The sequence below is a fragment of the Terrapene carolina genome, unplaced genomic scaffold (assembly GCF_002925995.2).
Source record: "Terrapene carolina triunguis isolate 2854851 unplaced genomic scaffold, T_m_triunguis-2.0 Scaffold236, whole genome shotgun sequence".
NCBI classification, from domain to species: domain Eukaryota; kingdom Metazoa; phylum Chordata; order Testudines; family Emydidae; genus Terrapene; species Terrapene triunguis.
The window spans coordinates 8,598,939-8,626,210 of record NW_020664587.1 but is presented as its reverse complement, the minus strand read 5'-3'; the positions used below and the strand labels follow the sequence as shown (position 1 = coordinate 8,626,210).

The window sequence follows — 27,272 nt, the reverse complement described above, 5'->3', positions numbered from 1 at the left end:
CCTGCCAGCTCAAGGGCAGAGGCGGCGTGGCTGGTTGGCAGGGCGTGAAGGCGGCGAGGCGGCGGTCAGCTCTGGCTGAGCGCGGGCGCTCGTTACGGCACGGGGAGGCCGATGCCGCAGGGGAGGCTGCGGCTGCCCCGTCTCTCACTCGGCTTCCCGCTGCGCCTGCTTGGCGAGGGATTTCCGGTGCTCCTGGATGGCTCCCCATAGCCTGCACACCAGCCCCCCTCTGGCAGGGAGAGACGGAGACGGGTGAGACACGCCCCTGCCCCCTGCCCCCCTTGGCACCGGCTGCAAACAGCCTCAATGCCTCGCCCTCTGGCTGGCGCCCAGGGGACGGGACGGGGGCCACACAGGGGGATGGTCTCCGTGGGCCTCACGCCCCACTCAGGGCAGGGTCTTTCCCAGGCAGAGTTGCAGTGAAACGCTCCCAGGGCAGAGTCTGCTCAGGCTGCCAGGACGGATTCATGGTTCACCAAAGCAACTCGCTCCACCGACCCCCAGCCATTGTGGCTGGGCTGGGAGGGACAAGCCCTAGGCGTGGCCTCTTGGCCCAGCCAGCAGTGACCCTCTGGGGAAGAGGGCTGGGGCACCCGTCCTGGCTCCCCCTCCTACCTGATGCCGGTGTAGAGCAGGTCGTCGCGGGTGGCGCAGGTCAGCAGGTCGGGCAGGGTGAAGCCGTGCTGCAGGAACTGGGGGAGAAAGCAGGTAGCGGAGCTGGTCAGCGAGGGGCGCTGCAGCCAGAGCTGGGATGGGGCCACCCCACTGGCTCCATGGGGAAGGGAGTGCTGGAGGGCAGGGCGTGTGGGAGGGACGCCCCAGACCCAGCTGCCTTATGCCCAGGCACCCGGCCCCCACCCCACCAGGGCCTGGGGGAAAGGGAGCAGGAGGTGTCCCGCTGGAGCCTGCCTCTCCCTCTCCCTGCTAAGGCCGGGGTCGTGGCGGGGCCCAGGGCTGTCCCCAAGCCGCTGGCCCCTCGGCCTGGCTCGCACAGCGCAGGGGACGTACCGTCGTGGTCGCATCCTCATCCGCTCCGTGGCTCTGTAACCAGTCAACGAGGAGGGCGTCCACCGCCCCCTGCCAGGGCCCCCGGGGGTGCGCGGCCAAGGCTGTGCAGACAGAAGGGTTCGGACCCGGGTCAGCCTCCCCCGGACTCTGCGGCTCAGCCTCCCCCATGTCTTTAGGCTTCAGATGTGTGGCCCGGGGGAGACAAACCCAGCCCCTCGCCGCCCCAGAGACATGGGCCCCAACGTGGGGCTCGGAAGGAGACCCAGCCCCTGCCCCGATGTGGTCAGCTAGGGGGAGACCAAGGTGTGTTCCACCCTGCCATGCCCATCTCCCATTGCTTCCCCTCCCCCACTGCGCCCAGCAGCCCCACAGAGCTCCCCCAGCCCAGCTCCGGCGAGTCCTGGCATCGCTCACCTAGGGGCTTGGATCCCTGCAGAGCCCTGGCCTCCTGCTCCGCGGCCTGGAGCACCCTCCGCAGCTGCCTCTGCCACTCTCGCTCCTTCTCCAGCAACGCCTCCAGCAGCCTGCCACGCACGCCGGGGGGACAAGGCAGAGGGGCTGGAATCGAGGGCCACGCTGTGTGTGTGTGTGGGGGGCGATGGGGGGAGGGCGATTGCTACTGTACTCCCCCGTCCTCCACCCCGCCCAGCCTAGGCACGTCAGAGCCACAGCTGGGAGCCCAGCCCAAGTGTGGATCCTAATGCCCTTGGACTGGGAGAGTGGCACCGCCCTGGTGTGTGGATCCAGGCCAGGAGGGCGGCTGTGGGGTGCTGCCCCCTCCGGCGGGCAGAGGCTGGCACAGACCATGCCTCCCGACGCTTTGGGCCCAACAGCTGGCTGCGGGCCAGGCTCCCCTCCACGCGGGAGAGCAGCCGGGCGCTCCTACCTGCCCGTCTCCGCGCGGAGGTGGCTGAGCTGCAGCAGGAGTGGCAGGGAGTCCGCCGGGGCAGTACGGAAGCCCAGCTCGGTGCTGGTGCCGCTGCCAACGCCAGAACTTGGGGTCTCCACGCTGCCCCTCCCCCCGCTGGGCTGGCTCGGGGGAGGAGGCGCTCCCTGCGCCTCTGGATCTTCCTCCACCTCCTCTTCGCTGCCACCTTTGCCCAGGAGATGCGGCGGCTTCACCCGGAGTTCTGGAAGCGCGGGAGAAAGAAGGGGAGCGGGGAGGTGGCTGGCCTGGGCTAGGGACGGTGGGCCGTGAGCCCTAGGGATGCCTCTGGGCAGTGGGAGCCGAAGGGTCAGGGCAGCCCCACAGCTCCATGGGCATCGGGCAGGGGTGGGAGCAGCAGTGGGACTAGCGGTAGCATCTGGCTGTCTCTGTTCTCCCACGACTCTATGCCCAGGCAGGCGCCCCGTGCTTCCTGGTGGGAAATCTCCCTGCCCAACGGCCTCGGGCACAGAACTCCATGGGCAGGGCCCAGGGGTTCTGCCAGCTGATAGGGGGGAGAGAGCTGGGTCTCAAGGCCCTGGCCGGGGGCCTCCTGCTGCCGTTTCTATATACAGTCCCAATATGGAAAGTTACCTTAGCAGCACCCCAGAGCACTCCGATGGGACCCCCGCCCCAGCCGCAAACCCACTGCCGCTCCGCTAGGGACCCAGCTGCCGCCTGGCCGGGCCCCGATTCCCCATGGGGCTGGATCCAAACGGAACAGGAGCCAGGGCCACCACACAGCTCCCCCCACCCGCCCGCCAACGCACCTGTCACGAGGATAGTGAAAGCTGCCTGCACGGCCTGGCCCATGAGGTTATCCAGGGCGAACATCCAGTGCGGCTTGATCTGGTGCTGCCGTAGGAGCTGCTTCACCTGCAGGGATGGGAGAGGATGGGCTGCGCCGGCACTGGAGCCAGCCGGAAACCTTGCCACGCCGAGCCCACCGCAGGCCCCGAGGGGCGACCCCCCAGCTCCCTCTGGGGTCCCCACCGGGCCTGGGATTACAGAAGCCCCGCCCCCTTTGTTCATTGGCCACACCCACCATGCTCCTGTGACTGCCTAGGTGAGGCCAGCAATGAAGGCGTTAAAGGCAGTGGGTGCTCGATACTTGGGGCAATTGAGTTTTAAAGGTCCCGGGCCAGGTGTGGAGGGAGAAGTGGCCCGGCCCGGCCCAGCAGCCTCCTGGGAAGGGCTGAGTACTCACCGTGTCCTGGAAGCTGAAGAGTGGCACCTGCACGTGGCGAAGGCTTAGGCCCTCCGCCTGCAGCGGGGCCTGGAGCCCCAGCAGGTCCTGGCTGAGCTGCCGGCGGCTGGGGGAGCGGATGTAGCTCTTGAGGCAGGACACCAGCTGGGCGATGTGCTCCGAGGACAGCCTCCCTCCGTCCCAGCTCTGAACGGGGAAGGGAAAGGCTCAGCCTGGGGGCGCGAGCGCAGATGGGCTCCCACGCAAGGCTGGGCTGGCAGCGGGAGGGGTCTCAGACGCACCCCGAGCCAGAGCGAGTGAGTGGATGGAAGTCGTACCTGACGGGCTCCAGGAAAAGGACAAAGGCCATAAAGCGACTGCAGACCCCCCGCCCTCCCCCCGGAGCCAGGCTGAATGAGCAGCCCCCAGCCTGGCGCGGGGAGTTTAGCCCCTGACCTGCCGCAGAGGGGTCGGAGCCGCGTGCTGTCTGCCTCGTGCAGGGGAGGGGTTGGGCCTGGCTGCCGAGCCTTCAAGGGGCCGGCACTGACCTGGCTCTGGGCCTCCTCCAAGGCGGCCACAATGCTGGGCTGCTCCTCCGTCAGGATCTGGTGCAGGGTGGCCCTGCGCTCGCTGTCTTTCTTCAGCAGGAACATGCCGCCGCTCTCCTCGGGGGCGGGGGAGCTGCTGCAATCCAAACCAGCTGGCTCCTCGGCAGCCCTGGGGAGACGGGAGTTGGGGGGGGGTGTGGCAGGGACATGCAGTGAAGCCTGGGCACTGCAGGGGGGCAGACCTGTGCTAAAGAGAGGATCCAGGACTGCAGCTGACCCACTGTGGAGCCTGGGATGGGAACGACGCCTCCCTTACAGGGCTGCCTGGGGCACCCGGCTCTGCTGCCCGTCTAGCCCTCTGGGATATGCACCTCCGGACACTCAGAGCGCTGGGGCTCGCAGCGAAAGGGGAGGGTTGGAAGAGGGGAGACACGAGCAGCCCAGTCAGTCCCCACACACCCGCCCCGGGCAGCCAAGCTGTTCCGGGGGGGCAGCAGGAATTCACATGCTCCAGGGGGAGCCACCCCACAGCACTGCAGGCCCTTCGGGCTGGTGGGACAGGGAGACTTGGGGCATCCATCCCTGTGCACTGCAGATCCCCCTCCTGGGGAGTGAGGGACACCCAGGCCAGCGTGGGGGACACTGAATCGTGGGGGACAGCTGGGGGGGGGTCTGTCATCCGATCCGAATCTCCCTGGACCAAGAATCCCAGGACAAAAAAACCCTCCAAAACAACCCCCCTCCCCAGGCCCCTGCCATCGGCCACAGCAGCAGCTTGCAGCTGCCAGCCGGTAAACCGGGCTCTGGGAACACCAGGGACAAGCCCCCCTGATACCCCGGGGGGTATCATCACGGGGAGCGGGGCGCTCTGGAGAGCAGAGTCTGCGTTCCCCACTCGCCTGCCCCATCCGCCCGGTGGGCGCTGGAGCTGGAGGTGAAATCGCATAAAATTCAGCTGCAGTGACAGCTGCTGACCACCAGGTGTCGCCCAATCCCTGCCCTACAAACCCAGCCTGCTGACCCCAGTTGGGTCCGGCCCTACATGTAGCAGGGGCTGGGGGAGGCCTTGGGGGGCAGCCTGGGCACATCTGGCTGCTTGATCCCCTAAGGCAGGGGGCTCCCCTTCGACAGCCACCGCCCCGAGACCGTGCGCCCTGCGGGAGGGGTTAGGAAACCCAGCCAGGGATAAATGGTTGGGCATGGGGCTGCCCCGCACCCAGAGTGTGGCTAGGGGGGGTTAGTGGGGAACGTACCCATCCGGCTGGAGGTGCAGTGTCCAGCTGTGCTGCTGGGTGCAGTGTGTGGCCCTACCCCCCCCAGCCTGAGATCCTCAGCCTCCTCCCGAGCCTGCCCCTCCTTCCCCCCGAAGGGACGCCATACCCCAGGTAGCTGCGTCTCTGGGTCACTGCGCTGGAGATGTGGGCTGGCAAGCTGCTGTCTGCCTTGGCAGCTGTCCTGGGGGCCTGGAAGGGCAAGGAGGGGTTCCTGGCCTCGCTGGCCCCCTCTGCTGCAGGGGCAGGAGAGCTGGCTGCAGAGAGACAGGGCCGGTTACTTCAGCTCCTCCAGGGAACACAGCCCACCTGCGAGATACCATGTCCTGCCCCCCAAGCCCTCAGGCCTCTTCCTGCCCCCACCCGGGCTCCCTCCCATCTCCTCCTCCTGCCCCCCCACCCAGGGCTCCCCCCTTTCCCCTGCCTCCTAGCTCACCTGCCCCCAGTGTGCCTCCCTCCGCAGCTGGCACAGCCTGGTTCCTGGCTTTCTTCCTGCTGGGGGCTGTGAGGAAGGGCTCCTGGAGCAGGGCTGCAGCGGGCGCCCGCTGATCCGGATCCACCTCGAAGCACCGGAGAATGAAGGCCTTGGCTGCCCCCGACATGGAGTCGGGCACCTCGGGGTGCATCTTGAACATGCCCACCTGGAGAGGGAGATGAGGGAGGGGCCATCACAGAGCCCTGGCCCCCCGACCCCACCTAGCAGGGAGTGGGCCCAGAGGGGCACTGCCCCTTGGCTCACCCCCCCACAGGTACCCCGCTGTGCGGGCAGCACCAGTTTCCCCCACGTCACCCCATGGGCCTCAGTCAGGCCCTGGTCTCTCTGCCGAGGCGGCCAACGAGGGGCTGGTCAGTGGCTATGGTGGCCGCCTGTCCACCGGGAGCGGCAGCGAGACTCACCCCCCCCCCTTTTGTAGTGGGGGAAGCCATAACCCTCCCCCGCCAGCCCCCACACTCAGAGAGGAGCCCGAGCAGTCAGCCCCCCCCGACGGTACCAGCGAGCCCCGTCCTCACCTTGAACATGGCGGCCTGTGGGCTGCCCAGCTCATAGAACGGGGGGTTGCCCGTGGCCATCTCGATGATGGTGCAGCCCAGGGACCAGATATCGGCCGGCTTCCCGTAGCCTCGGGGGCCCTGGTCAATGATCTCCGGGGCCATATACTGCAGGGTGCCTGGAAAGAGACCAGAGCAACTGAGGGAAGTCAGCCCTCAACACCCCCTGCCTGCCCCAGATCAGCCAGCGAGCCCCTCCTAAACCCAGATGGGCCGGGGACCCCTTCCCTCCCCTCCTGCCAGGTCCTGAGGATGCCCCTGTGCCTGTCACTGGGCCTCAGTGTCCCCCTCGGGGGGGGTGTGGCAAATGGCCCCTTCCCACAGCCCAGCATGCCATAACCCAATGCGGGGGGCTTGCACCAGAGCCCCTCACCTGTGAAGGTCTCGGCGCAGGGGCTCATCCCAGCCAGCCTCTTGGAGGTCCCGAAGTCAGAGATCTTCAGCACCCCGCTGTAGGTGTTGATAAGGACGTTGTCTCCCTGTCAAACGCCGCCCCCCAATCAGAACAGGTCACAGCTGTGGAGAGCCTCCCGGGGCGAGTGCTCAGAGACAGGGTGTTGTCCCCCCTCCCCCAGATCCGCTAATGCCCCTCGCTCCCGCTCTGTCCTGCTCTGGGGGTCGAGGGTGGATCCACCCCATCTGTGGGGCCAGGAGAGGTGGAGGGGGCGGTGAGACCAGATGCCCTGGAACTCCCAGAGCGGGGGGCAGGCCGGGGCCCTGCTTGGGACACCGGCGGCTTTGCGGAGACCGGAGCAGCCTGCTGAGGTGTTGGAAACCATCCTGGGACTCAGCACAGGGCCCGGCTAGCAGCCTTGAGGGTGGCGGAGTCCCTGGATTAGCCCACCATTCCCCTCCAGTCCGGGGAAGGCCCCGGGCCCCATAAGCTGGGTGGGCCCTAGTCAGCTGCCGTTTCTCCCACCCCGCACTCGCACGGGCCAGCCAACGCCCTCACCTTGATGTCCCGGTGGACGATCTGGTTGTCGTGCAGGTAGCGCAGGCCCTCCAGGATCTGCTTGGTGTAGAACACGATGGTGGGCTCGTTGTCCTTCAGGGGGCCCCACTTGGAGCGCAGGAGGGACGAGAGGCTCCCTGGGGATGGAGACGGAGATGGGAACCCCACTGAGCCCGTGTGCCCACCCCGAGCCCCCACGCACCAGCACAGGGGAACCCGGCCCCGCCCCAGCGTCACACCCCAGGCCCAGGGCTGGCACAGAATGGAGCAGGGCAGGAGCAATGCGAGGCTGTTAGGACCCTCCGAGAAGACCCCAGGCCACATTAGAGCCAAGGGCCGCCAAGGGCAGGAGGCAGCTAGCCTGGGACGTGGGGTCTGCGACAGGCCAGATGGACGGCAGCATGTTCCCAGGCTGGAGCACCCTGCTCTGTGCAGGAGACCCCAGGTTCGGCCGCCTCTCTCCTCGGCATCCCCAGCCTGGGGCAGGCGCTCACTCGCCTACCTCCCGGCACCTCCTCCATGAAGATCTTGATGAAGCCGTCCTGGCTGATGGAGCCCAGGTACTGGACGATGTTCCGGTGCCGCAGGCGCTTGTGCAGGGCGATCTCCTCGTGCAGGGGCTGCGAGTACCTACACGGCGGGAACCGGGGCAGTGAGGGTAAAGGGCCAAGCCTGCCTGCTCCCTCCCAGGGGGCTGGGCAATGGGGCTGCAGTGCCTTGCACTCAGCAAGGCCATCCCCTCCCAGCGGGGCAGGAAGGGCAGGTGAGAACCAGGACCAGGCAGGTGCCCATCCACCCTGACACTAGTGCGCTCACACTGGGACTCTTGCACACCAAGTCACACTCATCTACCTCCCGTGCCCCCACTCCCACGGCCCCAGATCACCATGCTGCTGGGTACCCTGACTTTCCCAGCCAGCGTGGAAGGGGAGGGCAGGACCCACTGCCTGAGGATCACTGGTATGGGGCAGGGAGTTTCGGCCATACCCCAACTCACTAATGTCAGATCTGTACCTAATGGGGGTCGCGTGAGGGGCCATCGGAAAACCAATAACACCCTGATCTCTGATATTCTTGCGTGGGGCGTGTACGGTAACCCCCGAAAGGTAGGAAACACGGAACTAAAACGTGTTCGAAGCGGACACGGCTGGGGAGCGGGGAAGCAGGCTGCTTCCCGACGTCTCCATCCAGCTGCAATTGGCCACTCGCTGGCACAGAGGAGGCTGCAGGGGCAGATCCGTGTGTATCGCGGAAAGCGCCAGCGGGGGAGAGATCAGCATGGAGCCTTCTCCACCAGACTCCCTGGCACCTTTCCGCACAGTGGGGGCACTGGTCTCGGCCTAGAAAAGAGGGGCAAAGAGCCCCAGAGATCTCACCCTGGATTCAATACCCTGGTTTGACTTTACACACCGACACGCAGGGCATGCTCGTCTGCTGGCTGGGAGCTACGGGGCACTCAGGGTGACAGTCTCTGACTGGTCTGGGCTGAAGCTCAAAACAGGACAGAGGGGTCCACAGGAAGCACCTCCCCGCCCCCCCGCGGCTCCTACCTGCTGTCCCGCTCCGGGATCTCCTTGATGGCGATGCGCACCTGGTTGCTGAGGTCCCGCCCGGCGTAGACGACCCCGTAGGTCCCCTTGCCCAGGATCACCCTGTCGCCCGTCTCCGTGTATTCGTAGTCGTACTGCGCAGGCCAGAGCAGGGTCAGTGCGCCTGGGGCTAGCTGGCCCTGCCAAGCCCCTCATGCACCCCCAGCTCGGCGAGCTGCACCCCAGCATCCACCAGAGATGCCTGCTCCGAGTGCGAGCCCGCGCCCACCCCCGGCACTCACCTCCAGGTCCTCGTCCAGGCCGTCGCCCGCCTCCTCGCCCCCCACTGCCAGCTCGGCCACGAAGGAGTGAATCAGCTTGCAGAACCTGCCGGCAGAGAAGGGAGAGCGTGCCTGGGCGTGGCCCCACTGCCCGGCCCCTTCGGGGGCTCCCAGGCTGGGCAACGGGCCCTGGAGAACCTCCCCACCACCACACACCGGCTCAGCGACCCAGCCTGGCAGAGCACCGACCCTGCTGGCTGGCAGAACCACAGGACCCCTGGACAGACGCAGCAATGCCATGTGTGGGGCAGGGCCTAGGGCAGCCCCACAGACTGGGCCCCACCTGCCAGGATGGGGATGAAGTCTCTTCCGGCTCCCTCCCCCACCTGGCCCTTCACCCCTCAAACCCAGCCCAGGGCAGCTGCTCCCCCCTCCCCAGCAGGGGCTCTGGGTCAGGGGACAGATCCTTTATCCCATCCCCACAGCTCACCAGCGCCATGGTGCTAGGGGGTCCCTCTGCCTCCCCATCCTGCTCCATCACCAGCACCCCCGACACACCAGCAGTAGCAGCGTTGGGGGTCCCTGCCCCTCCCCCACCCCAGTGCCCTCAACCCACCATTGGCAGAAGCATTGGGGGGGCCTGCCCCTCCCCTGCCCCACCCCCTGGCTCACCATTGGCAGTGGTGCTGGGTGGGGAAGTACAACTGGAAGTCCTCGGCCGTGTGCAGCACGTACAGGAAGCAGCAGCGCTCGTCGCACTTGGAGATGCTGGAGAGAAAGAGAGGCCGGCCCCACACCCCACAGTGAGTGTGGCGGGGGGGGGGGGGGCTGCTCCCTCCCGAGCCTCACCCCAGAAACCTCCCCCAGCTCCAGTGTGCTCATGGGCTGCTCTGCCCCTGCAGCTCGGCACGGGCCCCCTCACCAGGCCGGCGGCACCGTCAGCAGGAGCCATGGGGCTGCAGGCCCTGGGGGTGGGCTGGGGAGGGGTGCGGGCACATCCAGAGCTCTGGGGCTGGCACTCCAGCTAACAGGGCTCCTCCCCACACCGGGGAAGCCTCCTCCCTGCCACACCAGCCCCCTTGGGGCGACGCTCAGAGCGTTCGGGGCCAGCCGTGCTCCGTGCCCCCCACTCCACCCTTGCAGGGGGCTGGTCACTGAACGAACCGGCTATGCATGGCCCTTGGAGTCTGCTCTGCCAGGCAGCACAGGACCTTCCCAGCTGCCCATCTCTTGCCTACAGGCAGGTCCCTCTCTGGCTCCTTGTGCCATACGCAGCTGGGGAGGCCAACACCTACTACGGGACCCACTAAGGGCCAGGCACTCAGCTGGGGGAGCCAGGCTTACTCTCCGCCAGGCTTACCCCCCGCGCTTCCAGCTAGCCCTGGGCATGGGAACCAAGATGGACATTTCCCCAGTGCAAGGAGGGTGCTGGGGGAGGAGGGTTCTGCTGGGGACGCAGAGAGGATTTCCGGGTGGACGCAGGCTAACCAGGGAGCGCCGAGGCTGACGGAGAGGCTACCCCAAAGGGCAACAGAAGAGTTAAACTCCTCACCTGATTCCACGGATGGAGGAAGCCGGAAAGGTCCAGCTGGAGATCCCACTCTAGGGGGAAAATAAACCCCAAAAAAACACGCAGCGTGAACAACGGGAGCCCAGAAAGTCGTGGCCATCAGGGGCGGCAAAGGGGTGGGCTCGCCCCCTGGGCTCCGAGCCGCCCTACCTCCTCCGGGGGGCAGATGTGGCACACCGTCACCGACTTTTCAGCCTCGCAATTGCACGCCGTCAGCTGGGCTGGCTGCAGGACTTTGTTCAGCTCCAGAATCAGCACCTGGAAGGGAGGCGGAGAGAGAGGCTGGTGTGGGGGGGTCTTTGCCCCCTTTCATTGCATCCCCAGGGGGCTGGAGGCAGGGGACCCCATGATGGGGCTGGGGGTGAGGACCCCAATCAATGCCGATATTCTTCTCCTTTCACCTAAGGATCCTGCTTCCTCTCCTGGAGCCCCCAGTATCCCTCCCTGATACACCCCCCAACCCGGAGCACATTTTAACCTGCAAAGGGCCGGCTCCAGGCTCTGCTCTCCCTCTGCTGCCAGGAGCCTGCTCCGGACCCCTACACAGCAGCACTGGTGACTGAAACCCACAAGCCAGATGGCCACCATCACCCCCGGCTCCTGCACACCTGTCTGGTTTGTTACCAGGGCGACGGGGCAGCAGTAGCCGCCGGGTCTGTCTTCACCACACAGCTGGCCTGGCTTTTCCTTGGGTGTGGACCCTAGCCCCCACCCCCACCCACCGACAAACCCCTCCCATCCCATGCTCCGACCTGGGCGCCAATCACCCGGGCTAACTCTGCCCTCACCCTCCCTTATTGTCAGCACGCGCCAGGCCGGAGGCAGCTCTAGCGGCGCGACGGGACTGGACTCAACGCACGGAGCCGACCCGCCGCCCCGAGCGCCAGCAGGTTCCTCACCGGGCAGCACTCCGTGGAGACAAAGGGCTGGCAGGACGCCAGCAGGAAGCCCATCCAGAAGTCAGCCTGCTCCTGCTTGAGCGTCTTGGTCTCTGGGCAGGTCTTGAAGTGTTTGTACAAGAGGAAGGTCTCCATGACGGAGGCCAGGTACCTGCAGTGACAGCCGGGGCAGAGGGTGAGATGGAAGGGAGGGACATCCCACCGCGGAAACAGCTTCTGGGTGCTGCCAGGTCTCCCGTGCCATCCCCCATGTGCCCAGGATGGACAAGTTCTCCCGCGGTTCACTGGGAAAGCCCCACGGGCTGGCTCATGCCCAAAGGCCCGCGTGAAACCTCCCACGCAAGGGGCCGCTAGCGGAGACCCTGGCCCCCGAAGCTGGCCAAGCTGAACCCAGCCTGAGAGTCAAAGGCCGATCTGCCCTCCCCTTGCAGCGCTCCCCTCCTGGAGGCACAGGCAGGGTGCTGCTGTTTGGGGGTCCCCCATAGGCTCTGGGGAGGGGCTGGCATTTCTGCCACCTACCAGACGGGGGCATTGAGCTTGTAGAGCTTCTCCGAGGCCCGGATGACTTTGCTGACGTCGTTGGCCAGGATCCAGGAGCCCAGGTAGAAGCCCACGTCCCAGTAATGCTGCATCTTCTCCACGCTGCCCTTATTGCTCAGTAGGCAGCTCAGCCGGACGCCTGGGGGGGTGGCGGGGGGGGGGGGGGGGGGGGGGGAAGGTTCCTCTTCACCGCTGAGGGCAGGGCGGAGACACGCCCGGGCAGGGCAGGCCCACCCAGCCACCGCCCTGCCCCATTCCGCCTTCCCCCATCCCCTCCCCTGCTCCCACGCCAGCCCCTTCGGCCCAGCCCCGCCCACTCCACGCTCTCTCCCCCACCCCCATGGCTCAGCGGCCCCAGCCGTACCCCCTGCTCTCGCTACACCCCCACCCCAAACCAAAGAACGTCCCCCAGTCTCTAGCAGATGAAGCTTCCCCTTCCCTTGCCGCTTGAACTGCACAGGACATGGGAGAGAAACCGGGACGGACAGCCACCCCCCCCCTCCCCGAATTCCAAGGGACCCCCTCAGTGACTCATCTGGCCACAGAGTGCAAGAGAGACAAACCCATAAACCCCACACACCTCATAGCCCTTCCTTGGGCCATCGTCCAGGCCGTGCCAGGACTATGGGAGAGCCTGTTATAATCCCCGGAGGCCCACGGTGCTTTACCCACACACGACGGCGGCAGGGGAAGAGCCACTCACCTATTTGCCGGAGCTGCACGGAGGTTTCGAACTGGTGCCCAGCTGCTATGAGCAGGACAGCAGAGTTAATCCCAGAGTGGAGGCTCGGCTCCGTGTCAAAGGCTTTGCTGTACCTGGGGAGTTCAAACATGCAGAGATGCCAGTGACGAAACAGTCACCCGGCCGGATCCCAGGCAGCACCACTGAAATGCAGCCAGCTCTGGGGTGGTGGGCAGCAAACAACCGATATATGGCAGTGCAGGGAAGGGGCATTAATTCCAATGCCAGGGGAGCTAGGACTCGCACGGTGCCAAGGGGGGGGGGAGGTGTCTCTAATACCCACTTGCTCCGGACAGGTTGTAAGGTCTCCTCTGTAACACCCCATAAACTCAGCTTATCTGCCTCTACATTGTCCCTTCCAGGAACTGAACCCAGGCGTCCAGACCCCAGCAAAGCCCATAGACCCATGCACACGCTCAGGAGTGGCTGCACACTCAGCCCTTTGCACACCCAGCCAAGTGCACATGCTCCGTGTCGGTGCTCAAAACCCCGCTGGCCCAAGGAGCCCACCCCAGTCTCCCCAGCACGGGCCTCCCACCCCATCCCCGCCGGAGAGCCCCCTGCCCTGGCTCTTACCAGTAAAAGGCCTGGTCCCTTTTCTCCGTGTCCGTGAAGCCGGAGCCGATGAACATGTCCTTGTAAATGCGGCCACACATGCAGTACAGGTCGGGCGCCGCCCCTTCTCGCCTCTCCACCACCGGCAGGAGCACGGAGAGAGCCTTCTCCCGGTCCCCGGGCTGGTTCCGCCTGCCCAGAAAACGGGCGTGCTCAACCGCCAGGCACAACGAGCAAATGCCCCAAAGAGGAGCATCAAAGAGAGAGCTGGGGTCCACGCTCCACTCCCCAGGCCAATGGCTCTCAGCCCGGCGGGATATAACGCCCCCTTTGTGCTCTGTCGCTGCAGAGGCCGAGGGCTCAATGGACCCCGGGGACTGATCTCCCCTCTTATCCCCAGACTGGGCAGGGGCAGCCTGGCGGAAGCTTGCTCGGATGCTGCCCGGTGGAGGGAGGATTTCAGGCTTCGATCCTCTCAGCCCAGCACCGGCGTCCATATGCAGGACACCCCGTCCTTCCCCTGCCGAGCACCCGGCCCAGCGCGACGGGTGCCCACCGGCTCCACTGGCAGCAGAGGGCGCTCGGCACCCCGTGGGGCTGGGAGCGGGGCCTGCGCCTGCCCAAGGAAGCATCTCACCTTTCGAGGGCGAAGGTGTACTGGAAGCGGATGTTGTGCTGCTCGGCCACGTCGCAGGTGGGCAGGGCCTGCAGCGTCTCCACCAGCCTGATGATGGCGTCGTAGTCCTGCCGAGGAAGCCGGGGGTCAGGCAGAGCAGGCTGCCATCTGCATCCCACGGGAGGTCCCGGGGGGGAATAGGCCGGGCCTGACGCAGCACAGGGGGCTCGGCAGTGGGGCGGGCAAACCACGCCACTCAGGATCGCAGCTCCTTCTGCGCCACGCATCCGGAGGTCGTGGTGCACTCGAGGAAACGGCCCTTGTGCCAGGGCAGGCAGTGGAGCCTGCAGAACCCCTGTGTCCTGCGGGAGACCTTTCTTCCAGCATGGCCACCCACCGCCTTGGTGACAGCCAGGCCTGCTGGGCAGCCGGCTGCAGCGACGCACGCGCTGGCCAAGGATGGGGGCTCTGCATCCGGGGACCCTGGCGAGCCCCACCAGCTCCCCCTTGGAGAGCCATGGGATAGTGCTGCACATGCTTGTGTCTGTGACCCAGGGCCAGCAACCTCCTCTGAAAGCCACAAGCCAGGGCCTACCCCTGGGCATCCCAGGCAGTGACCCCACCTCTCCAGCCATCTCCCGTGAGCTTGGGCTGGTGCTCCCAAGGCCACGCTCCCTTCCGAGGACCCAGCCACCGCCTGCCTCACCCATCGTCCCACCCGCCCTGCTGGCGCGGGCCGGGGGCGGCTCACCTGCACATCCCGATAGGACAGGAGAAGGTTCATGACGATGTCCAGGCTGAGGAGCTCCACGCTGTCCAGGCGCTGCTGGATGTTGGCCAGCTCCCGGCTCAGCTGCTCCCCGCTGTACATCTCCCGGGCCTTGCGGATGTCCCGGCGGATCGTCTCCCGGAAATAGCCGCTGGAAAACCACCATGCTTGGAGCTGAGTGCAGCCCACTGATGGATCATAGGCCTGATGGGGAGGGAGCCTTTGTCCTGGACAATTACCCACACTCCCCTGGGGGCACTCAGTGGTACTGGAAGGGGCCGGCTTGACAGCCCTGGGGTCTGAGGACTCTAGTTATCCGCAGGACAACGTCCCACCTATCCCACGTGAGAGGCGAGTTCCCATGGCCCACTCAACCCTCAGCCCCTCCACCAAGGTAGAGGACAAGGGAGACCACGTATCTGAAGGGCGCTACCTCTCATCAAGAGGGAGGGCGCATCTGGGGTGGGCCCAAGGGGGTGGAACGAGCAGCAGCTAGAGCTGAGCTGGGCTGTGGAGAACAGACTAGGAAGGTCTCCCCCTGGCAGCAAAGTCTCCTGGAAGGTGGAGTTGGAAAAGAGTGGAAGCCCCATTGCCTGGCGCAGTCCTGGGGCAGGGAACTGGCCCGGCCCTGGGAGTGCCTAAAAGGGGTCAGAAAGGGGACCTCAGACTAGGGTGGGGCTGAGCTGTGAGGGATGGGGAGCTGGGGGAGGGGTGACACAAAGCCCCTTTCCCCCCTAGTTTCACTTCCTTCAAGTCCCTCTCTAGTCGCAGTGGGGACCCATGTGCTCAGACAGGGGCAGACCCCACAGCCCAGCGCTGGGGCCCCCCAGGCCTTCACAGCGAGCTGTGAGTGCAGGGCTTCCCCCGCCCCCTGGTTCCCCAGCCTCTCCGGTAGCCGTCATCATCCCACAGAGCCCCGCGCTGGCTCCCCTGGGAGTGCGCCACACCTCCAGCCTCAGCAGACGTCTCAGGGAGCAGGCCCCTGTGCTAGCACAGCCTGCAGGCTCCGGGAGGCAGATTGCACCCGCCTGGAAGCACCCACCCCCCCGCAACATCTCACAGCCCTGGGCCTTTCCTACTACACCCATCACCCCAGCCTGCATTCCCATGACTGCGAATCCCCCAGCAGGAGGCCGAAGGGCCCCTCGTTGCTATCTCCGGAGGCTGACCCATCTCAAAAGGCAGGAAATTGCACTATGCCTGAGTCATTGCATCACAGTTCAGTTCTGCAGCTCCAGCCCCAGAAATAGGTCGTCCTCCTCCCCACAAAGGATGCAAGAAGACAGTGTGATGCAAGGCTCACAGCTGGGGCGGTCAGCGGAGCTGCGCTAGAGACCGGATCAATCCCGCTGAGCCTGGTCAGAACCAGCCCTTCCCGTTCCTGCAAACTAGAGTGACTGGCCTTTAAATGTTGACACCCTGCAACGGGAGTGAGATGTCTAGGAGCCAATCTCTGAAATTCAGGCTATTTAACTGGAAACAGGCTTGCCGCCCGCTTGGGGAACTACGGGGAGGCTCGGCCTGGAAAGGTTTGCCAACCTCTATTTTTGCAGTGTGGATGGAGGACAGAAAAAGGAGAGAGAAAATGCGTTTAAGCAGCTTAAAGTGGCTGCAGCCCATTGGTTTGCCCCCAGCTTGTGCCACTCCCATACGGGCAGGGGGCTGAGGAATGCAGGGAAAAGCCCAGTTTGCAGAATACATATTTCCTTGGCGTGGTCATGTCTGGAACTTGTACGGTGCCTGCTCCAATCAGCACCTTCCCAAGGCGCAGAGAGCCCAAGGAAACGCCTGAGCATTGAAACACCATGACGTCTAGCGGCCAGAGCATTGCTCTGGAGAGCAACCTTGTTCTCTGCCACTACTCCCATTGGAATCAATGGGGCCGCTCACCGAGAACAGTGCTGGGGAGCTGAGAGAACCCGGCTCTCATGGAGGGAGAGGAGGGCCTTGGACTTCACAGGCTGGGGAAGCTCATCATAGAATAGCAGGGTTGGAAGGGACCTCAGGAGGTCATCTAGTTCAACCCCCTGCTCAAAGCAGGACCAATCCCCAACTAAATCATCCCAGCCAGGGCTTTGTCAAGCCGGGCCTTAAAAACCTCTAAGGAAGGAGATTCCACCACCTCCCTAGGTAACCCATTCCAGTGCTTCACCACCCTCCTAGTGAAATAGTGTTTCCTAATATCCAACCTAGACCTCCCCCACTGCAACTTGAGACCATTGCTCCTTGTTCTGTCATCTGGTACCACTGAGAACAGCCGAGCTCCATCCTCTTTGGAACCCCCTTCAGGTAGTTGAAAGCAGCTATCAAATCCCCCCCCCATTCTTCTCTTCTGCAGACTAAACAATCCCAGTTCCCTCAGCCTCTCCTCATAAATCAGGTGCTCCAGCCCCCTAATCATTTTTGTTGCCCTCCGCTGGACTCTTTCCAATTTTTCCACATCCTTCTTGTAGTGGGGGGCCCAAAACTGGACACAGTACTCCAGATGAGGCCTCACCAATGCCGAATAGAGGGGAACGATCACGTCTCTCGATCTGCTGGCAATGCCCCTACTTATACAGCCCCAAATGCCGTTAGCCTTCTTGGCAACAAGGGCACACTGATGCACATCCACCCAGCCCAGCTCCCTGCACGGGTCACCCCTCGTAACACCATGCCCTGGGCAGGTCATCGGCTGCGGGAATCAAACCTGGGACCTCCGAAGGTGGTTCTTCCCTGGCCAGAACCAACCTGCTGAGTGCAGCGCTCGAGCCCCCCCTAGTGGTGGCTGGGCCACATACAGCGGCTGCTTTAAGATCCAGCGGTGGCAGGCTCAAATCGGTGCTGCCAATGACCCATGCAGGGGCACAGCACCGCCCTAATCCCCCTGCCGTGCATTCCTGTCACCCCCTGGGCCGGCCAGCGAATCTCCATGGGCTCGGCCATTAATTCCACTTGCCGGGGGAGAGTCACGTTCTGTCATTAGTTCCTGCCATGGCAGTGATGTGCTGAGAGTTGCACACAGGCAGACGGGGGTCCAGGCGCCCTGGAGGAGGGGCAGGCTGAGCCTGGGGTGGGCACTTTTCCTGGCTCTTTGTGCAGGGCTGACCTCAGCGCTACCCTGGCAGGTCAAGTCGGAATAAAAGCGAAACCAGCGATGGACGTTGGGGGATCCTCGCCCGGGGGAGCAGGGTCTGAGCCAGGGGTGGGCAAACTTTTTGGCCCGAGGGCCACACTGGGGTTGCAAAACTGTATGGAGGGCCGGGTAGGGAAGTCTGTGCCTCCCCAAACAGCCTGGACCCCACCCCCTATCCGCCCCCTCCCACTTCCGGCCCCCTGACTGCCCCCCTCAGAACAGCCAACCCATCCAACCCCCCTGCTCCTTGTCCCCTGACCGCCCCCTCCCAAGACCCCGCCCCTAACCACCCCCCCAGGAACCCCACCCCTATCCAACCCCCCCTGCTCCCTGACTGCCCCGCCCCCTATCCACACCACCGTCCCCTGACAGGCCCCAGGGACTCCCATGCCTATCCAACCCCTGCCCCTGTTCCGCGTCCCCTGACCGCCCCCCCAGAACCTCCGCCCCATCCAACCGCCCCCTGCTCCCTGTCCCCTGACTGCCCCCTGGGACCCTCCGCTCCCCGCCGCCTTACCATGCCAGAGCCAGCCACGCCGCCGCGCTGCCCGGCAGGAGCAGCGGGCCAGAGCACTGGCGGTGCGGTGCGCTGAGGCGGCAGGGGAGGGGGGACAGCAGGGGAGGGGCCGGGGGCTAGCCTCCCCGACCGGGAGCTCAGGGTCTGGGCAGGATGGTCCTGCGGGCCGGATGTGGCCCATGGGCCGTAGTTTGCCCACCTCTGGTCTGAGCCAAAGGTGGCTAAAGTTAATAGGAGTCTTTCCATTGTCTTCCATCTGCTTTGGGCCCCCAAGCTCGGAGCTGGGTGGTGCCACCCCACACCCCCTCCGGTTCTAACTCCCCAGCGCTGCATTTATGTCCCTGCCTCTAGGTGCCAGCCAGAGGCTTGTGCCAGCCCCAGATGGGCCCAGGGAAGACTCCTCCCAGCCTGTCCTCTCAAGCTCACTCATCAGGGGGCACTGCCACTCAACCCCCCAGGCTTCGGCTGGAGCCGGTTTCCAGGGGCCGGGCCCTGCCCTTGCTGAAAGCCCCCCCCTCCCCTGAGTGCGCTCAGCCGGGCAGTGCAGTACCAGGAGCTGGTGGGGGTGCCCTCCAGCAGCTTGGTGAGACGCCCCGCCAGGGGGGTGAAGAAGGCCTCCACGTTGAAGCTGGGCTGGAAGAGCTCGGTCAGGCACTTCATGGTGCTGGCGTCGCAGCACAGGACTTTGTTCTGGGCCGTCACCACGTAGGGGATGAAGGTGTAAGTGCCGCTGCAGTCCTGCCAGGAAGAGACGGGGTGCCAGGAGTCAGGGGGCTGGGCTTCTCCCCCATGTCCCCCCATCAGCCCGTTCATTCCCTAGGCTCTCAGCCCAGACGGCCAGCGAGGGATACCACGTGGTCCCCATACAGGCGGTGGCGTTTGTGACAGAGACGCTGCTGTGCTGAGACCCACCAACTCGTTTCATGTAACATCCTCCAGACAGTAGGGAAAGGAAGAGGAGTGGAACTCTCCCCCAGCTCCAGCCAAACCCCGCCCACTTGGGCGGCCGAAATACGACGTCACGTACCATACAGCCCGCACAGGCCTTTTTAATACAATCTGCTCTCCAAGCAGGTTCCTTGGGGCCAGGGGATTGCCAGGCCCAGGTGCGGGGGTGGGTAATCCGTAGCTCTCAGGCCAAGGGGAGTTTGGGCATCTGACCAGAGGCAGGTGGTGGTGAACAAAGTGTCCACACCCCAGCAGAAGCCTGAGCCCACCTCGCGCAGCCAGAAAGCTGTAGCCTCGCTTTCCCAAGCTAAGCTCGTGTCTTCCAGGGGGTGCAATCATCGGGCTGGGGAGACCGAGGAGCAGCTGAACCTGGGCTTTAGGTCACAGGCAGAAACACGTTTGGGGGCTTCAGCCATCATTACCCCCCCCCCCCCCGCCATCTCTGCCTGACAGCAAACCAGGTGCAGAGAGCAGGGACCTGCTGTAAGATTCAGCTGGGCACGTCCCATGTGATCAGCTCCCTGCTACTGAATCTGGGACGTGGGGGGCTGGGGGGATCTCTATCCTTCCCAGCCTGTTTCTGCTCATGCGGAACAGGAGGTGGGTGGTGGGGGCGGGGGGGCAGCACATGAACCAGCACTAAGCTGCATTGACCGAGCTGTTTGCAAAATGCCAGGACTGGAACAACAGGGGTGAGGATTGAGGGGGGTATGTGTGAGAGAAGAAATGAGCATAAACAGACAAGGTAAAAAAAAAAAAAAAAAATTGATTCACACAAAGTAAATGACACTTACCGAGTTCTTCTGGCAGATATCCTCCTAGAGAGAGAGAGAGAGAGAGAGGGTGGGTATTTAGCTGTCCATCAACGGAGCATGTTAGCCACTGAAACGAGCCAATTTGGGAATCTATTTTACATGGTAGGTGGTGAGACACCAAGGTGATGAGCAGCAGGAGGACACACGGAGACAGAGAAATTCACTAGGACCCAGCACTCGGGCTCAGTTCTCTCTCGCCAACATCCGAACTGCAACAGAGATCAGGGGAATGGAAAAACGGATCTATTTCTGGTGGGATCTGGCTGGGTTTGAACCTTCTCCCTGGACGAGTGCAGCACCAACTTTGGAAGCAGAGGGTGTTTGCAGAATAGGTCGTTAGTAGGGATCATTTCATTACTGGGAAAAACAAGACCTTTAACATTTTGCTGGCTCAGGGTCACTGGGTGGAGGGCCTGGAAAGGAGGCAGTCTGTATTTTACAGCCTAGCAGCAGATCAGCCATTTGCTGTACGCTTCCCCCCCACCCCCCCTCCGTGGCCTGGCACTGAAGTGCCCTTTCATCCCTGCGTAGGTCAGAACCACACCTGAAATACAGCGCTTGGGTCAGTACTGCCTACAGAGGGGAGGTCATGGGAACATGTGGGGCTTAGGTATTCATAGGTATTGGGGCATTCTTTCCTAAAAGGACCAAGGCATCTAGAGGTTGAAGAGTCCCAAGCAGTTACTGTATTTGGGGCCTGATCCGAAGTTCACTGGAGTTGTGGGGGTCTTTCCATCCACTTCAGTGGACTTTGGATCCTGGATCGGGGCCAAAAGGCTCTGCTGAGCTGACATTTCAGGTCCAATTTTTCCCAAAAGAGCAGGGCTAGTTGCCAGCACTGGGCCGAGGTACTGAAAGGTGATAGGGTGAAAGTGACACAAAAAGAGACTCTCAGAACAGATGCATCTGATTTGAAGCAGGGGCGGCTTGGCCGGTCCCTCCCCTGCTGTTAATGGTTTATTCCCAGGACAGAGGATTCGTGACTATCTCTGAGAGGTCCCCATACGCTAGAGACGCTCAAAATCACATCATGCCGATTGCTGTCTTGCACCCAGTTTCTATAGTCACGTGACTGCTGCAGCAGATCTCCCTCTCTGCTAGGGTTAGAGATGGGGGCTTTATCCCAGGGAAAGGCCAGGCTCCGGGGCTTGGGGCAGCGGAAAACGCTCCTGTCTAATGGTTGCTGAGACTGCAGCAGCGGTTTCCATGCTGGAAACAAAGCAAGAGAAAGAAGCATACGGGTAATCGGAAAGACGGGGATTTTAAGATTCCCAACAGCCCACTAGGGCTAGACGTGCTGGAGTGGCCCAGAACAGATGCATTCAGAGCCAGTAAGCTTTCCTAAGCGCTTGACCAATGACCAGGAACAAAATGCTTAGAGCCCCAGCCTCCACCTAATCTTTGTTCAAAATCCCATTCGTTTTGCTGCCATTTAGATTAGCTGTTCAGTTCCGGTTCCAAACGGTGCTTTTTGTACAGGCTTCATTTTAACCCAGGAGAGGAAGGATGGGCTTGGGGCTAAGGCACCGAACTGGGCCTCGGGAGATCTGCAATCAGTTCCCAGCTCTGCTACTGACTCCCCAGGTGAACCTTGGGCAAGTCACTTTGTCTCTGTAGGCCTCCTGTACAAAAAAAAAAAAGGAAAATACTCTCTCTCCGCCACCCTGGGTGTGGTCTGTTTGGACTGTCAGCTCGGTGGGGCAGGGACTGTATCCTATGCTCCTGTACGGTGCCCGGCACAATAGGGCCCCGATCTCAGTTAGAGCTTCTAGGTGTTACCGTAATACAAGTAATAAGCAGCAAGTTCAAAAAGTCCAGTGTTTGGATCAGCTGAGGTTGCTCTTGCCAGTTTCCTCGTGCCACATTCCAGGCCCAGGCGTTTCCTTCTCACAGGAGATGGACGACGAGGAGGGAGAACGCCACGTTGCAAGGTGTCTGCAGCCTCCTCCTATTCTGCTACCCCGCCAGCTCACAGCCGAGAATCCCCGCTGAGTCCAAGTTGCTGGCGAGTGCTGAGGGCTCAGCAGAGAGCTCACAGTCAAAGTAGCCCACGCAGCTTTTGCAAAGGACTAGGGGAGCTGCATTCATCTAGCGCTTCCTATCTCAAGACCTCGGCCCTCTGAGGGAGGGAAGTATTGCCCTTCCGGACTTACAAGTGGGGAAACTGAGGCACAGAGAGGCGACATGAGGGGGCCAAGCAGAGGCCAAACCCAGGCATCCTGGCTCCCAGTCCGCTGATTTTACCTCTCTAACGCTTCCATCTCCCACGTAGACATTTCCCGGCTAACGCGGCCATTTCTCGCACACGCGGTGGCTAAGAGCTCGGACGCGGCTTGCGGGACAGAGGGGCACCGCCCCCACCCACCTTGAGGGCCTGCAGGTCCGGCAGGTCAGTGTGGCAGCACAGGAGGACGTTGTTGGTCATGCTGAAGCTCTCCCGCACCCCGAGGTGGTAGAAGAGCGAGGGCTGGCACAAGGAGTTGCTCACTTCCACCACGGCCACATCTGTGGGGAAGGAACAAGGGACCATCAGACACCAGCCTACATTGCTCACGGCCTTTCCTGCACCGACGTGCAGCCGAGGACAGGTCTGGGGCACTGGGGAATCTCCCTCAATCCCCTCCCCTGAGCCCGAGGGACTAGCAAAGAGACTCACTTTGCAGGTTTGGAATGTCCTGGCGATGGGGATAAAGGAGACGTGATCGGGATCAGCCCACGGGGCAGGTGACTAGGCACGTCCCTCACCCCGGATGCTGGGTCTCACCCCCACAGGCCAGCCTGATCGCTACCTCTCCTGGCCAGAGACCACTCAGTGCAGCTCCACCGCTCTCTTCCATGCTCTGCAACACGGAGCCCTGCAAATCCCATTGCCTGCCCTGGCTATTGCACATAAACCACCAGGCCCCATTACTCAGCACAGGAAGGAGGATGCATCCCCAGCCAAGGGCTCCTGCAGGCCACAGCGTCACTGCTTCATCTCTCCGTCCATCTCACATTCCCTCCAGGAGAGCGGAGCGATAGCTGACAGAGGGCACCGAACCCCACGCAGGGGGGGAGGGATAGCTCAGTGGTTTGAGCATTGGCCTGCTAACCCCAGGGTTGTGAGTTCAATCCTTGAGGGGGCCATTTAGGGAACTGGGGTAAAAATCTGTCTGGGGATTGGTCCTGCTTTGAGCAGAGGGTTGGACTAGATACCTCCTGAGGTCCCTTCCAACCCTGAGATTCTATGATTCTATGAAAGGCCCAGCCCCATCTCCCCTGGGGTAGCCAGGTGGGCTGATCATTGCAACACATATGCGCAGGCAGGTTTTACAGACCGTTTCAGTGGGCCAGGAAAAGCCAGACGCCTCCCCAGACCCGCAGCTAGAACAGAACCGGGTGCGAATATCGCAGATACCATGAGGCACCCCCAGTGACCATGCAACAACCCACTTTGCGCTTCACCATCAGAGGGATAACAAAAAACAGCAGCACTTCAACCCTCGCAACCTGCCCGCACGCTAAGGTCCAGCTGTATTATAGCACCGCTAGGGGAAACTGAGGCAGGGAGAAGTTAAGGGCCCCATTTCCTGAGGTGCCAAGGACCCACACTTCCTGTTGACGTCAAGCAGAGTCACAAGTGCTCAGCGGCTCTTGAAAAGCCAGGCCCTGGCATGGTTTAGCCAAGGTCAGTAGCAGAGCTGGGGACAGAACCCAGGACTCCTGAATCCCCTGTCCCTGTACCAGTTAGTGACTCTGGCCAGCAGTGTGGTGCTGGAGGGCACACGCCAGAACAACCGACTCAGTCAGCTGGCCAGGAGCATTGCCCGTGGGTTAGCCAGACTCTGACCTTGGGATCTCTTCGTCACACAAGGCTGCCAGCCAACCTCCTGGCATTATCGATAAAACAGTGTTTCCTCCCCCAAGCCCGGCTGCCTGCGTTGAAGCCAGAATAGAGGCGACAGAGGCTGAAGGTGAGATGGGACCATTCAGATAGAATAAATCACATTAAGCAGAGAACATCCCCCCGCCTAACCTCTCCTAGGGGGAGGGGAGGAATCTTTTCCTCCAGCCTCCCCAACCCACTGCCAAGGGCACAAATCCAAGCCGCCACTCCCCCCGGCCACGGGATGCAGGTGGCTGAGGTCCCTCCTCTGCTCCAGAGGAATCGGGAGCATCACAGATGTCGGGTGAGGAAACCCCAGACCGACAGGAAGTCAGTGACCACACTGCACAAGTTATTTCCACATCGTTTGACATCCTTCTGCTCCAGTAGCTTCTGACCCCGGAGCCCTTCTTAAAGGGCCAGGCTCTCACATCTGATTTGTCCTGGAAGGGCGTACACAGAGCTCGCCATCCCTGTGGTGAGGAGTCTAGTAGACTAGAATAAAACCGCCTCCCCCCATAGCAGATTTAAAAGACATTCATCGATTATAAAGCCAGAAGGGACACCCAATCTGACCACCTGCATCACAGGCCAGAGAACTTCCCTGAATTGGCTCCTGGGGTTGATCTGGAAAATCTCCTTTAGAAAAACAGCCACTCTTGACTGAAAAATTGCCAGTGAAGGGAGATGCTCCAGCAGCTTCTCCGACATGTGAAAATAAACGCCAGAGCAAAATCCACAGTCTAGAGAAACTGGCACAACCAGTAGCCGCAGCAGAGTCGCCAGGGAATGATTAGTCCATTGACAGAGCCCTGCGTGCATACAAAATTTGGTATCCGCATCCGATCCGCACACGTGGTCTGTGGACATGTGCAGATTTGCGGGGCTCTATCCATTGAGACTGGAAGCCCTCTGACACCTAGTGGGACATCCCGTGCCTGGTCAGGATTGTGGTAGGTGGCACTGCCAGTGTTTATGTTGCATCTCTCCTGGTAGCTTTCATCGCCACTAAATAGGGTGACCAGACTGCAAGTGTGAAAAATCGGGAGAGGGGGTGGGGGGTAATGGGAGCTATATAAGAAAGAGACCCCAAAATCGGGACTGTCCCTATAAAATCGGGACATCTGGTCACTAAATTCACTCACACACTCACTCACACACATACTCTCTCACACACACACTCCTGGACTGTGAGTTAGGAAGGGATAGTTTATTGTCTGCTTTCAGGCAGCACCATCCCACAATGCTAACTGAGCAGAGAACAATCGGAGCTGCCGGGATCTGTGTAATAAAGCAATGAAGGTTTGCCATTCTTCCCCCAAGATGGCAGGGAAACAGTAACCAGATCAATGAGGCAGGATGGTCTGGTGCTTAGAGCACAGCACAGGGAAGTCAGGGGAGCTGGGTTCTAATCCCACTGCTCACACACCTTTGCTCACCGATCTCTCCTTGGGCAAGTCACTTAGCCTCTCTGCAAACATTCAAACACCTGTTAAATGAGGGTAACAGAATAGAGACAAACCTCATTTTAATAGCGCAAGATCATAGGTGCTGGAAGTAGGGGGTCCCGGGGGCACTGCCGTGACCCCTGGCTTGACGTGGTTTCTATCGTATACAGTTGGGTTCAATGGCGCTCAGCACCCCCACTACAAAAACTGTCCCAGCGCCCCTGAGGAAGGCTGTTCGTGGGCGTTAGCAATGGAAGGTGCTAAATATTACACAGAATCGATCACTATCGAGGGACTTCACAGCAACGCTTGGGATGGAGCTCGGAGCTGTACCAGAAGGCCAGGCTCCGGCCATGTGAGCTAAAGAAGAATCTCCCCAGGGAGATAATAGGGGGGCTATGACACACAGATGAGCAGTTCCCACTCCACCGGGTAGAGGGCAGTGGTGTACAACCCCCCCCCCCCCCCCCCCCAGCTGATAACCGCCTCCAGGGGCTGGATGATTTCAAGGAAGGAGAAGGCCCATTTCATCTGCCAGCAGCTGGCTGGGGGGCGGGGGGGGCATGCCCAGAAGCAGCCCTGCTCTCTCCCCCACCCCTGACAGCCCTGGGGGTGCAGCAGCTCCCAGGCTGGGGGCTCAGAAACAGAAATGGGGAGTGACCCCCCCGCCCCAGATCCCGGGGGGGGGGGTTGATGAATGCTGCAGCCTCCTCCGCCCTCCCCGCCAGGAAGCCGCCCGCCTTGCTCGTCCTGTTTAGCCCGCGCCCGAAGCCCCGCCCCGCGGGCTGAGACCGGGCGCAGCTCATCTCATCTCACCGGCGTTGTAGAAGCGGTCCAGGGGGCCGGGGTCGCCCAGCGCCAGGGTGCCGAAGGGGACGGTCTGTAGCTCCGCCCGCACCTCCCGGCAGGCGTCCCGCAGGCAGCGCAGGGGCAGCGACTCGCCCGAGCCCTCGTTGAGCACGAAGGCCACGCTCAGCGCCCGGCCCCGGCTGCTGCTGCTGCCCCGGCGGCCCTGGGCCCCGGCCAGCGGCTTGCTGGGGGCGATGGCCATGGCCAGGGGGTCCTGCCAGTAGCTCCCCGCGCGCTCCGCCAGCCGGCTCTCCCCGGCCATGCTGCCGGCCCAGAGCTATTGGGGTGCGGGGCCCCGTGCAGCGGATCCCCCCGGCCGGGGCAGAAAGCCGGGCACGGCCGCTTCCGCCCGGAGTGCGGCAGTTCCCGAGTTGAGCCACTCGCAGCTCACGTGGGGCCCCCGAGCCCCACCCACCCAAACTTTCCCCGTGTGAACTCCAGAGAGCCGGAGCCGGAGCCGGAGCGGGGGTGTGCCCGCTCCTCCCTGTGCAAACGGAGCCGCCGCCGCTGGGCACGGGCGGTTGCCCCATGGCCTTCTCTGACTCCAGGATAGCGAACAGAAAAGGAAACCCATCCTTACCCAGCCTGCCAGCTGGGAGCCCCCCCTTCGCCGGAGCCTGGGCTTTAAAAACAACCAAGACAGGGGTTGCATCTTGCAAAGCAGCCTCCCGGAAGCTGTTGGAGGGATTTATGGCCAAGGTGGAAAGCTGTAAAGAAGCATAGCTCCCATGGGGGGGGGGTTGACAGCAGCTGAGGAGCTACTGGCCCCATGTTTGCAAAGAAAGGCCCTGATCCTGCAATCTGGGCCCCAAAGGCCTGCCTCTGGACCTGTGCCCAGGGTGCAAAAGTGCACGGATCCAATTGCAGCGTCGGGGCCAAAAAATGGTACCTAACCTCTAAGTATCGGGGTAGCCGTGTTGGTCTGTATCCACAAAAACGAGGAGTCCGGCAGCACCTTAAAGACTAACCAGCGCAGGAAGCGCGTGCCTGGGGCGGCAAGCCGCGGGGGGCGGCCTGCCAGTCGCTGTGAGGGCGGCAGTCAGGCGGCCTTCGGCAGCATGCCTGCGGGAGGTCTGCCGGTCCTGCGGTTTCGGTGGCAATTTGGTGGCGGGTACGCCGAAGCCGCGGGACGGCAGATCCCCTGCAGAAACTACGCCGAATCCATGTGATCGCAGACCGCCCGCAGGCGTGCCGCCGAAGGCCGCCTGACTGCCGTGCTTGGGGCGGCAAAAAACATACAGCTGCCCCTGTTCTTCAGATGCATGGAGTGAAAA

The 27,272-nt window shown here is 62.7% G+C and overlaps 1 protein-coding gene across 1 annotated transcript; it reads right to left on the bottom strand.

Annotated features, from left to right (window-relative positions):
- On the bottom strand, positions 1–26,260 carry MAP3K6 (mitogen-activated protein kinase kinase kinase 6). The gene is made up of 29 exons (XM_026657141.2): positions 25,966–26,260; positions 22,202–22,341; positions 19,816–19,839; positions 18,624–18,811; positions 14,424–14,592; positions 13,694–13,800; positions 13,078–13,248; positions 12,463–12,575; positions 11,739–11,898; positions 11,220–11,370; positions 10,471–10,578; positions 10,303–10,352; positions 9,423–9,518; positions 8,772–8,856; positions 8,491–8,624; positions 7,443–7,570; positions 6,941–7,077; positions 6,362–6,467; positions 5,950–6,107; positions 5,375–5,579; positions 5,048–5,195; positions 3,668–3,836; positions 3,141–3,326; positions 2,704–2,809; positions 1,895–2,138; positions 1,423–1,532; positions 1,009–1,109; positions 616–692; positions 1–229 (listed from the first exon to the last, which is right to left on the bottom strand). Exons 1-29 carry the CDS (start codon positions 26,258–26,260, stop codon positions 145–147), a joined length of 3,951 nt encoding a protein of 1,316 aa, XP_026512926.1. The 3' UTR covers positions 1–144.
- Between the last annotated feature and the right edge of the window lie 1,012 nt (positions 26,261–27,272).